Source organism: Chamaea fasciata, unplaced genomic scaffold (assembly GCF_029207755.1).
Source record: "Chamaea fasciata isolate MVZ Bird 193981 ecotype frontalis unplaced genomic scaffold, bChaFas1.0.hap1 SCAF_10, whole genome shotgun sequence".
Lineage (NCBI taxonomy): Eukaryota > Metazoa > Chordata > Aves > Passeriformes > Sylviidae > Chamaea > Chamaea fasciata.
The window spans coordinates 14616151-14630927 of NW_027094095.1; the positions used below are offsets into that span (position 1 = coordinate 14616151).

At 37.4% G+C, this 14777-nt stretch overlaps 1 protein-coding gene across 2 annotated transcripts in view; it reads left to right on the top strand.

Annotated features, from left to right (window-relative positions):
• The window catches only part of DPYD (dihydropyrimidine dehydrogenase), a 343524-nt gene that overhangs the window by 166903 nt on the left and 161844 nt on the right, over positions 1 to 14777 (top strand). For both annotated transcript variants that reach the window (XM_066192389.1, XM_066192390.1), the window contains 2 exons: positions 6115 to 6299; positions 13583 to 13798. In XM_066192389.1, the coding sequence (XP_066048486.1) occupies positions 6115 to 6299; positions 13583 to 13798 (401 nt within the window). The remainder of the gene's footprint in view (positions 1 to 6114; positions 6300 to 13582; positions 13799 to 14777) is intronic.

The window sequence follows — 14777 nt, forward strand, 5'->3', positions numbered from 1 at the left end:
AATCAAATAAAAAGGAAAAATTGCAAGTCATTTGTTTTGAATGTTGTGAAAGTGAAAAGAAACTAAGACTTGAGTGCATAAAGTGCTTATTTTGAGCAAACCATTTCAGTTGCTTTTAAGTCTTTTTTTTTTTTTTTTTTTAAGCTGTCTTAATGAATGTCAAATTTGCTATTCACTATTGAGCTGGATTACAACCAAAACTCCAGACTACTTCAGTGGACATAACAAAAAAGAAATTAAAAAAAAAAAAAAAGAAAAACAACACCAAAACATCATCTGAATGTTTTGTTGTGGTTTTTTGTTTGTGTGGTTGATTGCTTTTTGTAAATGAAGTACACTTCTGTATTCAAGAGATGAAAAAATTCGGGTATTGTCCATCAAAAGAGAGAGATGAAAATACTTGAGGTACTCAAAACTGGACAATGCCATGAGCAAACTGATTTGACTTGGAACTTGATCTAACTTTGAAGGGAATGGAATAGGCACCCTCCAGAGAGCCCTTCTATCTCAATTATTCTGTGACTGGGTGACTCAGGTGCAGGTTGAATAAACATGTTAATTGCTGCTCATACAAAGAGCTCTATCAATTGACCTAATTCGTAAGGCACCTCGGGGAACTGCAAATGCAGTATTAGTATGGGCTAAGATAGCAGGTTATATCCTATAAAAACAGGTTCTGCTGATAAAAGAATAAAGAAAATACTGTCAAAAATAGAGAGATTAAAATTAGACTTAGCCCCAGTTCAACAAAGTGTTCAGGGCAGCCTTGATGCTCATGTTGGAAAGTTTTATAAGAAGCCATAAGTGTGTGGGTGACTGAGCAGAAATAGCTCATAGGTTAGAAAGTTTTTTCTAGTCTATTATCCTCAACAAGATGTTTCCTGTTCTTGCATGGTAACTATTAAATGTGCAACTGAGATTCCATGCGTTCACAATAGGCATTTAGTAATTTTTGTTTTGTTAAAATAAAATGTTGACTGTGTTTTTAAGCAACAGTTCCAGTGGGTATTCATTCTCCCACTGGGAATCTTATAAATGGGTCGCTTAGTTTAAAAAATTGACTCCTAGTTTCATTTTCTGCTCCTGGAGCTGCTTATAGATGAAACAGGGGAGTTGCTTTCTAGACTGTTTTAAGAAGGTTACCATTTTACTAAAACCAGTAAAAAACAGCCCAAAAATTGTTCAAATCCAACTACTGCAGATGGAGTAAGAAAAATGTTTTGATTCTTCTTGAAGAAACATTTTTTTGCAAGTACAAGCTGCTTTATTTTAACTGCTAAGCTTACCAGAGCCTTCATGCCATCGTAACTCACCCACAAAAACAAAGAGCTATAAGAGGAATTTTGTACTTTTCCTTTTTGCTTCGTTTTTTATTTTTGAGGCTTGCAATGTATTAGTGAATTACTGAAATATCTTCTGTCACCATTCCTAATTGCAACTGCTCAGCATATACAATTGCAATTCTGTGTGCTCCCTCACACTGTGTTCAGCCTCTACATCCTACTTAACACCAGTCCCATTGGTTTTAAAGTCTCAGCTTTGAATATCCCTTTCCTAATCTATTTCCTTCTGATAAGCAAAGGGAACAATACTTTTGGATTGCAAAATTTTGTAACAAATGCCCTTGTTCTGATTTATTTTCATGAATTTCCAAGGAGAACCATGCAGAAAGTATGGAAAATAATGCTCAAAATGCACTAAAAATTCAGTACAGAGCAAAGGACTAAGCTAGGATAGGGAACTGGCAACCTAAGTTTAGTTTGACGCTCTTTTTAGAAGGCAGAAGTAAAGAGGAAGAATTCCTATGTAACCAGAACACTGAATCTTAGCAAGATAATGTCTATTTTATTTTCTTGGGACAGCAAAAAAGGGAAATGAAAAAATGTCCAAGGAAAATTCAAGTTCTGCCTTTGTAAAACAATCCGAGAAATACTAAGTTATTTGTGAACCAAAATATGTTTTATGAAAATGTTGTTAGTAGCTAGCAATTGCATCGTGACTGAAGGACAAAACTTCATTTCATAATTCCGGCAATCCGTCACAACTTCCAGATATTTGGTTTTACTTTTAGTGCAATTCTGATCTTTCTTGGAAACTGCAGCAGCAAACCCTGGGCTTACTGCTCCCTTAGAAGAGCTCAACATACAGTAAAGATAACTTTTCCCAAGTTTTTTACAATTTTATGCTTTAACCCACTCACAGTTAATTTTTATTTCTACAGTTTGAGAAGCATTTTCTAGGGAATAAAGGAAAAAAAGTTTATAGAGCTCTGACCTCATAAGTGAAAAAGATTGTAGTTTTCCTTTGGTCAAATACAGAACTCCAAATGGCACAGAAACCAGGAGTTCTGGAACTTGGAAGGACTGTTGAGTTTCTTCATAGAGCCTGCTGAGACAACTAGGTAACTTTGACCTCAGAGTACTGAAGCCTTGACTATCTAACGAAAGAGTAAAGGGGAGGAAGAGAGGCTGTGATACGCCAGCTGGGAATGCCCTGGCATCTGCCTGCTAGCACAGCATCTGCCTCACACCAACAGGCTTTGAGTTACCAGATTTGTAAAAAAAAATGTTATATAAAACTGAAAATACATTCAAAAGATTCCTATTGAAATCGGTAGGTGTTTTTCTTCTGAGTCATTTGGAATAGGATTTTTCTCCACAAATTGGTTTACTGAATGAATTTGTGTGCAGCAGTTCCACACTCTGAAATGGTTACCCATTCCCAATATTCAGAAGTGGCTTCATGATGATTTCTAAAGCCCTGTTTACTTAGGGCAGAAATTCTGCTCTTTGAGTTGATAGACATCAGACACATCTGCTTGCTGGTGACAGACAGAAAACAAGTCAGTAGCAGCTTGCAGCTGGACCCTCTCCCACTGTAACTGGACTCAGCTTTATGCAGTCAAACCACTTTTTAAACCTGTTCCGGACAGTGGTGGGGTAGAGAATGTTGGAAGCATGATTGTGCCTTTATTTGCTGGACATTTAGACTGGGCAATGTCAGCAGTTAATCTGTTAGTGCATATGACAGCTGTAGTTATACATTTTAGATTTTAAAAGTTACAGTATATTTCTGTTTTTCAGAAGTAATGCTACTATTCTTTAAAGGAATTCTGTAAGATGGATATCAAAAATAACATTAATGAGCTACTAAAGCAAAAATTATAGGAACTTACAAAATTGGTTAAACATAAAAACCATTAAACTGTTTATTGAAGCTTCACAGATATACTGCAGCTAATGAGCATTTCTGCTATTTAAATAAGCCCAAATTGAACACACATTACATAGATGCATAATTAGTCATGGCAGTCACACAGAGACTCACTTTTAAAGCTTTATTTGAGGAATCTTTTCCATTTGATTTGTTTTGTTAATTAAAATATTTTTCTGTATTCACTTATATTTTAATATTGTTTTTGCAAATGCTATAATTTGCTGCTGTGTTTCCATTTGTGTTTGCTCTGTGAATATAGCAAATTTGGAAAATATATTCAGCATTGTCCTTTTGTTTGGTGTTATTTTTGTTAGCATCACTTGATAGCAGTAGAATAATTAAATTGTATGTTGTCTTTCATCCAGAAGGATCTTTTCAAGTGATATATATCTTTCTAGGCTGGGGAGGAGACAGCAGCACAAACACAGGATTGTAGTTTGAATTTTCAAGAGAAAAGATATGTTAGTTTTAAACTTTGAAGACTGAAAATGAAAGGGGTAAAGGTTTTTTAAAGATACTGTTTACCTCTGTCCCAAATCATGCACCAAACATTAAATATCTGGTTTGCTTCTTGTTCAGTGTCAAAAACCAATTCAGAGAACCAATAGTTCAAGCTCAACTTTGGCTCTTGGGCTGTCTCTCACCCTTGCAGGGGCGGAGAAGGGACTTGCCTTTCTGAAGGCAGAAGTTCTCCCCTTCTTTGTGCTGGTGGTCTCGGTGGCAGCCCCTTCAGCCTCCCAATTGCTCCAGGTATCAGATCCAAATCGTGAGGGTGTTAGGAGCTCTTGAATAAAACGCTTTTGAACCATGCCCCCTTTTTAATATAACCTAAATCTTGGAGATTATAAGAAAGAAAGAAATAGCAGTTGGATACTGTATCAACCTTGACACCAGGGAAATGTTCTTTCTCGATTTTAAAAATACTGATCAGGCAGACAAATCCCCAGAGATGTTCCAGGTGAAGATATGTTGGGCATCTTCACACTCAAAAAGCTTTTGGTATAATTATGTCCAGACAGCTATTTTAGAACAAAGCAATTCAATGATATTTGAGAAATGTAATAGATAAAGGCTAACAGAGGTAATACCGTATTTTTCCACAAGATGAAATAAGTAGTCAGAACTTCCAGTTTGATATAATTTCTTTTGAAAAACCACATTTTCAACAGTATGTTGTCCTCAAACACCTTTATTGTGGTTCAGTCTTGTCTCAGACAGAAGTCATCTATTGAATCTCCACTACCAAATCCTGCAGTACCAAGTTTTTCTCTGTTTTTTTCCAAACATGTCTTTACAAGCCTGTACATATTTAACTTGTGAGAGCTGTCTAGACCACATGCTGAGATGGTACCACTGCATGCAATAAGTTATCCTATATATGACAAATATAAGATGATCAAAAGCTTTCTTGAAGTACAGACAGTCTGAGGCACAAAGAGAAAGTTAATGTATTGATTTCTGAAGGATTTTTGATAAAACTGCTATCAGCCAACTCTTTCCTTTAAAAAAGCCCACACAAACAGAAAAAACCCAAACCCAAACAAACCAAACCCCTCATTTTCCAGATGAAAAAGTCTCAGTCTAAAGTTGTTCCATTTTATCTTTCAGTAATTTAGATATTTTACAGGAAATAATTTCTTAAGTTTTTGAGTTTGTTGCTACCCAAGTAGTATTTTTGTCAACTTAAGCCACGGGTATATGCCAGGTGGGAGAGACTGTGCAAGCAATAGGTCTTGCAGATAGGTTAAATACTTCTGGTAGAAAATCTGCTACAGTCTTTCAGCTTAGAGCTGTCTTCTCTGTCTCAGTCTTCTGAACAAGTGGCAAAAAGTTCCTTTGAATTTGAGTCCTCTAGATATGTTTGTAAATGCCATGGTTGAGGAGGAGTGCGTGGGTGGGACAAATAGGTGACAATGTTTGTGCCTTGCTTCCTGTTTAATTATTTTCCCCTGATCATACATAGCCTCCACTTTGAGATGCACTTCTAATATATGATTTGGAGGTGAAAGGAGACACAGGGGCTTGGATGAAAATCCCATCGCTGTGGTGTGTGGGAAGGCTGTGTTTGGAGCTTTCTCTGTGCTGAGGCGTGCGCTGGGGCAATGCTACAACTTTGCCCTTTGTATTGGAGAAATCTTCATCTTAAACTGGCAGGTTTCTCTTTTACATTTATGACAGTGCAACTACATCAGTTTAATTGACCTTGGCAATCTGCATCTGCTAGTGGTATGTCCCTGAGGGGCATTGCAATTTTAAGCTGCATTTTATTGCAGAATGTTCAGTTACTGCAGACAAAGCTATATAGCACCTCCTATTTTGATAGATGCCATCAAAATTTGCTGAAAATATTTATTGAGAAGTTTATTCTCTTCATGAAGCTACTTTGAAGTGCCTTGTGAATATAGTAATTTAAAAAATATTAACAGAATATTTTTCTGAGCATTTATGTGTACTTGATGACATACATATAATGCCATGCAGTATAATTTTTTTGTTGTTGTTTTCACATCAGCATTATTTGGAGGACAATAATATTTCATGTGCAAAAAGCCTATATGTGCTGTTTTCTAACAGCATGAAAAATCTTAAGCTATCTTAATACATGCTCTAAAAAAAAGTCAGAAATGGTTGTGAAAAAGATAAAAAATATCTTCTTGCAAACATTTAATTTTGATTGTGGTTTTATGGTTTTCTTCTTAATATGTGTAACAAGTTTTGAAGTGAGCCTTTCTTCCAGGTTATTCTGAGTTTGAATATTAAGTCAGGATGGCTTTGACTTTAATGAGAGATATCTTTCTCAACATTAAATTTTCTTATTGTATCAGCATATATTTGACAGATTTTAGCAACAGTTTTTTCTTTCTTTTATTAACATATTTGTCATTTATTTAATTACAGTCAGAGAGGCCATGGCACCTATCAAGTTTAACAGATGGGGTCTCCCTGAAGTAGACCCAGAAACTATGCAAACAAGTGAGCCCTGGGTGTTTGCGGGGGGTGACATTGGTGGTGTTGCCAACACTACAGTGGAATCCGTGAACGATGGCAAACAAGCTTCCTGGTACATGCACAGATACATCCAGGTGACTTCTTCAAAAGTATTTTTCTCTTTCCCAGTTTTATCTGCTTTTAGATACTTCTAAAAATAATTTCATTATGGTTTTGATTAAGTATGCAAATTTTTGAGAAGCTAATACATAGATTATCTGGTGATTAGAACATTAAAGGTTCATTCTGCTTGGGTCACATACTAGTGTCTGGGTAGATGAGCTCAGCTTTCTTATACTATCTTAACACTAAAATTCAAGCAACATTTTCTTGGCCCCAGCTCTGAATTCCACTCAAGAGTAGTAAGCCTCCCTGCACAACAGACACTGTGAGCAGAAGCCCTAATTGGGTAATTGGGGAAAAGGAGTGAGCTCCGTGAGTATTAAAAAGTAAAATCTTCCGGTAGTGCATAAAATTAACTACTGCCAATGTTGTTACCTGGGGAAGACATTTTTAGTTTACTAACAGTTTACAGAATGCTCTGTAATATCTACACTGGAACCTAAGTTTTCTCTGATGAGACTGATGAACTGGATACAAGAGATTGATGAAAACTAAACACTGTATGCACAAGGCAAATAAAGCAAGGGAGAATTTACCTGAGAAATGTAAGACGTATAGGCTTGAAAAATGTGGTAACCACACGTCTCCCTTTGGTACTCCTTGCATGTTGCTGACTCTGTCCTGATTTTTCTAGTAGAAGAGCACAAAGTCTAGAGGAGCTGAAATGAAACCTCCCAAGACAGAGACACAGCCTGGAGAACCAGCTGACAAAAAGTGTGTTCGTAGTGCAGGGAACTTTTAAGAAACATGATACATGATTCATTCTCCCACATAAAGAGATTTGAACAACTGAAGTTGGGACTGTAACAGCTCAATGTCTTTCTCCCCCATCCATCTGCTCAAAGCCTCTCTGATTGCATGTTTGTGCAATTTCATGCTGTTGGGGTCTGATTTCACTTCCTAAAAATACTTCAACCGAAAGCTTGTTGTTAGTATCTGTGCATATTTTTTCGCACTTGTTCTAAGCGCTGTTTGTGTCCTGCCTTCTTAGACCCTATGAAAATGCTGAGTGTGAAACATCTTTAATCCCTGACCTGCTTGCTTAATTTCTCAATGCACAGTGATTTTGGGTAACTGTGGTAGGGGAGAGAAGGTATCTCCTCCTTTCTGTCTCCTTATTCAACCTCTTAGAAATACAGGCATCCTTTTTAAAACCCTCCTTTATCATGTTGCTTCCTCTTCAAAGCTTTTTTTTTTTTTCTCCCCTCTGGTATGTATTTAGTACTTTGGAAAAAATCTGAATAGTCATGGCATGAGAATTAGAATTTTAAATCAAGCAGACTTGTGATATTAGAGCATTTCTGTTACCCTTTGCAGGTTTCAAGGCAGCTTATTCAACCTTACAGTCTCACCAGGAAGCTAATGGGAAAGCCTTACAGCAATCTTCACAGGAAAGTTTCCAAATGGCAAGTGTCACCTTTCCAGCTGTTAGATGAATAGATTGCCCAAGGGCATTTATTTGGATGTGCAGCCCTTGTAAAATCTGGTTGGTGTGGTGCAAAATGCTGTAACCTGGCAATGTACTTCACCACTGTTTGGACCTGGTAGGAATTTTAGTAACTGGAGGAGCTGGTTTTTAAAGAAGTTGTTTAGAGAAGGATAAGAGAAGGATCTTATTACCCTGCTGTTTATCGGGGCAGGTGTGTGCACGTGTGCCTGCCTTTGTGCTCATGTGTATGCACATGAGCAGTTTAGCAATTCACTCAGTTCACAGCTGAACTGTATTCTGGAAACTTCCAAAAGTAAATGAAAAAATACCCTTACAGAACATCTTACTTTCTCTCTGCTGTGAGATTCTAAAGCAGGCAGCCATCCTGTGAACTGAGTATCTGAATCAAGTACACATTAAATTTTAAATAAATTCATTGATACTGTCTGTGTTTCAATTAAGGAGTAGGTAGCCATTTCCAAAATCACCGACTATCTCAGCACCAGGATCTATAAGTGATGCATTCAGTCTTCATCAAAACAAAACTATTCCATAGGATTTCTCAGCTAATCCAAGACAATGTCAAAGGGTGTAACTCAAACCGACCATCCTGACTCCTTGCAGAATGCAGTGTTTGAACAGCATGCTGCATGTATCCCAACCTACTCCAGGCAAAAGGCTAAGCGAACAGATGGGGCTGATATGTGCCCTGAAACTCCAGTCACTGCAAGCTCTGGCACGTGGTCAAGTCAGGCGTGAGATCCAGACTCCAGGACTCTTCAGCAGAAATGCCTTATGTTCAATACTGAGAGTTATTTACAGAAGCTTCTTGGCTGCTCTTATGCTGGAAACTTTCCATCATTAGTTGCCTAAATATCTCCTGCCTCTTAACATATTCCTCCCACTATATGAGGCATAGGTTCATCTCAAAAATTGTTGCCTGCAGCTGTGTCAGGTTAGTTTCTATAAACATGACCGGTCAAAGCCTAACTAAGGATAGCTGTAGTAGAACCTGTTAGGAAATACAGTCAGTCTTCCTAGAACCCTTCCTTGCAAGTCTTTAGAGATCCAAACAGAATCAGCCCAATTCATGCAACTTTCTACTACTCACATTTTCTCACAATTCAACCTTCTTTTGATATTCCATGAATGAAGTAAAAATTTCAGTTCACTAATCTTAGTGATTTATTTAGCTTGGGGATTGCAAACCTTCGCTTTTCTCCAACAGCGACTTTATGATCTTGTGTAGAAGCAATATAGGCTGCTGGTCTCTTCCAGGCCTCAGTTACCATTCATTTCTTTTTGATAAGTGAATGGATTTAATTGTATAATAGTTATATTCAGGGTAACTCACAATTATTGCAGGACTAACTTTTGATTTTCTATGCCTATCTTGTGAGCAAAGACAGTTCCAGTATTTTCTTATCATGCCAGTCTTGATGCATCACTCCTGCTCTATTGATAAACTTACCTGTGGGCTATTTTCCCATATATGACAGTCAAGCTGCCATCTTCTTCTCACTAAAATCCCTCTTTAAAAGTGATTTTTTTTGCTAAATCACAGTAAGTTTTCATTTGTTTAAATCGATTTTCTCCTTTACTGTAACCTTCCAGTGTGGAAGTTTATTTTATTTTTTTCCTAGACTGAAATGTACATGATACATTTAGAGAATCGAGGTCTGGATCCCAACTGGTATAAATTGCACTTCACTAAGACATTATTCAAGATGAATTTTGAGCACATCATGGTGTTAATTTGAACCATGATTTTATATTTTCTATTTTTTCTTTACCTATGCTGTCAGAAAATATATGGGCTTTGTATCTGAAGAGTATAGTGTTGATTCTTTATCAAGATTGACCATTCTCATATATTCCTTGAGCATGCATGAATATACATTATTTCATAATCAATACTAGAATTGGGAGGTTCCCAGGAAGCTTGAATTTGAAGCCATCAGTTATTTTTTCTGTTTCTTTTCAGGATAACTGCAGGAAAAAAAATGAATGTCCCTTTGTTTAGCCAGAACAGCGTATGAAACATTAGCATGCAGCAATAAAGCACCATTTGCAAAAAAAGTGAATTAAAGGCAGATTCAGGAAGCCTGGTAATTTAGTTGCTTGCCTGTGAATAAGCAATGTGTTACAGAAAGAGAAAGCCAGGAAAGAACTTAGAAAATCTCTGTCAAAGTGGACAGACCCCTGAGTAAACCTGCTGTAGCTGACTGTGCTTTGAGCAAGGGTGTCGGATGGGATAGTCCCCAGGTGTCCTTCCAACCACAACCATTCAGAGATTGTATGAAATAATATAAACATATTTATCACAAAGTTAAACAATGGATAATTGGAGAGAGGATAGCAGAAGCAAGGGAGAAAAGACATATTTTAGGATCAGACTTGAAAATGAAGAAAGCCAGAGCAGGATGGAAGTATTCAGGAAAACTCTTCCAGGCAGTAAGACTTGTGGAAAAAGCTCTCTGTGAAAAATAACAGTAATACAACTACTTGCTTTCACAGTCTGTCTTTGTTAAAGGCTAGAAAATGCAGTTAGACCATATCACTCTGGTTAGGAATTTTCTCCATCTGAAGAAAATTAATGTCAAAAATTGTATCTGGTCTAAAGCTGAGTTCCTGTCTCTCAAGCCCTGCACTGCAGCTCGTGTGCTTTTGCCTTCGGGCCAGTCATGGTTAGGGTAAGGTAAACCCACTACTTGCAGTGTGCTGGAGATTTTTCACTGCCCTGTTCCAGTCTCCAAAAAATTGTCAGGATTGCAACAAGTACCTGCAATATTGTTTGCTCAGCTGGTTGGCATCAAATTAAGAATAAGAATGGGCCACACTTTGTCCTCTACTTCTAAAAATCAAGAGAAGAGCTATTATAAATAAGCTCTTGCCTGCAGGCTTTCTTTCCCTATTTGTTTGTGCAATATCAGGGAAATCCTTCATTATAAAGATGATTTCACTTTCAGGAAGCTATATAACATTTTTGTTTGCAAAAAATTTTGCTTTGTAGAAAACAATGCATCAAGGTTTATAAAGTATATTTATTTTATAAGCATTGTGCTGAAAGGAAAAAAACAGGAAAAAAATAAAGCAAAAAAGGAAGGAGGGAGATAAATCTTCAAAGATGTGTTGCCACTGACTACTGAACCTTCAGCTGCGTCTTGCCCCCGTGTGTTTTTAGATACTTGGTTTATTCCCTTGAAATCTTTTGTATTTCTCCTCTGCAACTGGTCACTTGGGTCACTTCATCATTAACAAACCATTAGGCACTTTTTGTGGGGCCTGAGTGCATGTGGGTGGAATTATTTGTGGTTCTGCTCTTTGGAAGGGAAGTAAGGCAGGAGAAATGGGCCCCTAAATATGGTTTGGTAAGTGTCTTTAGACTGGTTTGAATGATGGCATGCAGGAGGCAAGGCAAGGCTATTTTCAAGCATATGCTTCAAAAGTCTTTCACTGCTTTCGTACTGTTTTTTTTTTTTTTCTCTTGTATAGGATATATTTTCTATTTTACCACAGAAATGTCACTAAGAATCACTCTCAAGCAGCATTCATTTTAGGTGAGAACAACTTTTAGAGATTTAATTGTCCTGCTTGGGCAAAGGAACAGTACAATGGAACTGCAGCTTCATATTCAGCACTCTCTGCCTATTTGTCTATAGCAAATGATATTTACAGTTGTACAAGCTGTGAGTAGTTTGTGATCAATCCTCAGACTGAAATGTATTCACAGAGAACATTTGAAGAATTTTGCATAGCAGATTATATCAAAGTAGAAAATTGGGTTTATTGCTCAGATGTGCACAAAGTGTGGAGTTGACCTAATGATTTTCCTTAAGGTTTTCTTTGATGTCATTCTTACAGAATGAAAATCAAAGAGATTTTTGTAAGAGGTCAGTATATCAGTGTTGATTTCAATGAATTTCTCCACTTTCAGATACGTGGGAGACAAAAAATCCTAGCATTTAAAAAATGTTTTAATTTGAATTGTGTGATTCAGGATTTTCTGGTCTGGCATTGCAAACAACATTTTGCAGTTAAAATATTAGTTAAGAACAGCTAAAAAAACCCAAAAAAACCAAAAACCAAACTTAAAAGGATGAAATCAAACTCAAAGTGATAAAAGAACTATACTTTCTTTCATCCCCCCCCCCCCTTTTTTTTTCTGATTTATCAGTTAACAAAAGCTTTTGAGATGTAGAATGACAGGCTGTTTGGGTTTTGAGGAACTCAGATTCTCCTGGTGTAAAAAAATAGCCCTGTGGAGTATGACGTGGAGAAAGCAGTGAGCACTCAGGAAGGAAGAAATGGGGCATGTTTGGCTTTTTATAAAGTGTAACCACACTGGCCTCCAGATGGGAGAGGTTGTGATACTGAAGTGAGTTTGGTCCCAAGTGTTAGGGATCTTTAAAAATTGGCTTTCTCAGAAATGCCCACCATTAGTGACTCATTCAGATTTGCATCATTCAGGCTACGGCAATTCCACTACTTTCAGTGCTTTTAAGCCATCAGAAATTTTGGCCCCAAAATGTATCCTCTTTGTTTGAAGATTCAAAGATTTGGGGTCAGAATAGTATGAGGGGAATCCGCACAATCCCAAAACCAAACAGGTGTGAACTGTCAGGTTTTAAACCAGCCTAGGAAACAAAAGGCACTAAAACAGACAAAAAACTCCTCATCCCATCTGTGCTTACCGGTTTTCACAGGTAAAAATTGACTAAATAAGTTCCTTAAAAAAAAGTAATCCAAAACCCCAAAAGGCAGCAATTCCTGAAGGGGCTGATGTTGTTACTCTGCTACAGAAAATCTTCTCCAAACTTCAAGTACTGGTTCTTTTTGTCCTGCTAAAAAAATTCTTCTTTTTAACGATAGAAGAAACTGCTGTGCTCTTAGCTGTTACTTATTAGAGTATAGGGCTTCTCTGTGTTGGAAGTTCCTGCTTTATTTCATTGTGATTTTATTGAGTCAGCCATTTGAGTGAACAAAGATTTAAATTCTACCCACCACAGCCTGATTGGGATGCTGTTCAGTATCCATATGTGGAAAAAGCTCTTCTCTCTTCAATTTTTATATTATTGGGTGCCACATATGCGTTGAATGCTTTTCACTGACTCTTTGGAGGAAAGACTCTTTCAAATGAAAACAAAAGTGGCTGTGGAGGCGCAGCCATAATATGGATGCCTTTTTGATGGCAATCAGACTAACTTTTTTCAGTCTTGAAGTATATTCATACTACTACACTTAAATATTAGTCTTGCATAGGTATGCCATTGTGTAGGCTATATGAAATCTTTCTAAGTGGGGCAAAAAGGTTCAGAGGTTCAGAATACATGGAGTTAGGGCTCCCCACATGATGCTTTCCCTCATTTTTCACCATTTCCTATACTTTGTATAGATTGGCACCGGAGAAGAGAACTAGAACAGGTCTGTCTGCATACCCTGGGTTTTTTCAGTCTCACTGTTACTGACTGCTGTAGGGAATAGAGGTGGCTCTTCAGAAAGGCTGAACAAGCCTTTGGACTGAACCAGGCTTATCAGTACAGGATGTAAAATAACTGTTTCTTCATTAGTTTTGTTACTGTCATTCAGTTATTTCCAGCACAGCATAGTATTTCAGCATGAAGACTGTTTGGGCCGAAGATGTTACAAGGTGAGTGCATGTTTTGCTGATCTGCAAGTCTGAACACAAAATGGAATATTTAAACTTTGGGTTATTATATTAATTATTCTATTATCAGGATTAATCATAAATTTTATAAAAATAGATCAGAAAAAAAATTTCTGTGGTTTAGTGTTGTTTTGTTTGTTTGTTTGTTTGTTTTACAGTCCTTGTATGGTGTTGCAGTTTCTGCAGTTCCAGAACTACCTCTCTTCTACACTCCTATAGATTTAGTGGATATCAGTGTAGAAATGGCTGGACTGAAGTTTCCAAATCCTTTTGGCCTTGCCAGTGCAACCCCTGCTACTAGTTCTTCAATGATTCGAAGAGCATTTGAAGCTGGATGGGGCTTTGCTGTCACTAAAACATTCTCCCTGGATAAGGTGAGGAAATATTTTAATTTTATTTTCCATGTAACCGTATCTTTGTATAATTGAAAAATCTGAATCTTTGGGGAGTGGCTCTGTTATATCCAACTAGTGTAAAGATAGTGGGAAGGATATGATACATTGTGAAGTTCAACTAATCTGTGAGCTTTCCACAGTGCAGTGCAATTTCTGTTTCTGTTTGTTGTTAAATTCTTCCCTTTTATTGCCCCAACTTTTAATAATCGCCAACTATTAAATGAAAAAATCCTTTTTTTTAAAAAATACTGCAATGAAAATGCTTTCTGTGTAGGATCAGGCTTTGTCACACAACTCATGAAAGGTGGATTCTGTGCCACAGGCTGCCAAGATAAGCCGTTGAACTGGAGGTGCAATGTGATAATGTGGCTGCAGGGAGGAGGCTGGGTGGGTAGTGGAAGAGAATGATGGAGGGAACATAAAACCAAGCCTGTGGAGAGAAGAGCACAATGACCTCAACCTTTAGTAACTTGTACTGGAGGAGGAAGGAGTTAGAATTAAGTCTTGAAGGCTATGGCTCAGTGTGGCACCTTAAAAAAAATATTTTGTGTAGTTTTAAGTGCCTAATTGCTTGTTTGAATTCAGGAGAATTGCAACTTCTTGTTCCTGCATTCAAAATGGTGAAGTGAGACTGAGCAAGAAGTTTAGGCAGTGAAAGATCACAGAGAAAAGAAACAGGTTTTGGGCTGAGATGTAGATATGGTTTGACTTGTGGAGACAAGAAAAGCAAAGGTGAATCCTAGAACCTAGGCCTGCATAACAGTGTGAGTAATAGCAACATATCTAAATATTAATTTGGATACAAGGGCCTTTTATTCTTGGTTCAGAGCCGGGATATACAAGGGTACTAAGGGGTGGAGCAGAAGAGAAAAGGTGGATTGGCTCCTTCACCAGCTTTCCATGGGGTAAGCAGCATAGGTGAATTAACTATAGTGGGTGCCCCTCTAGTATGAGGAAG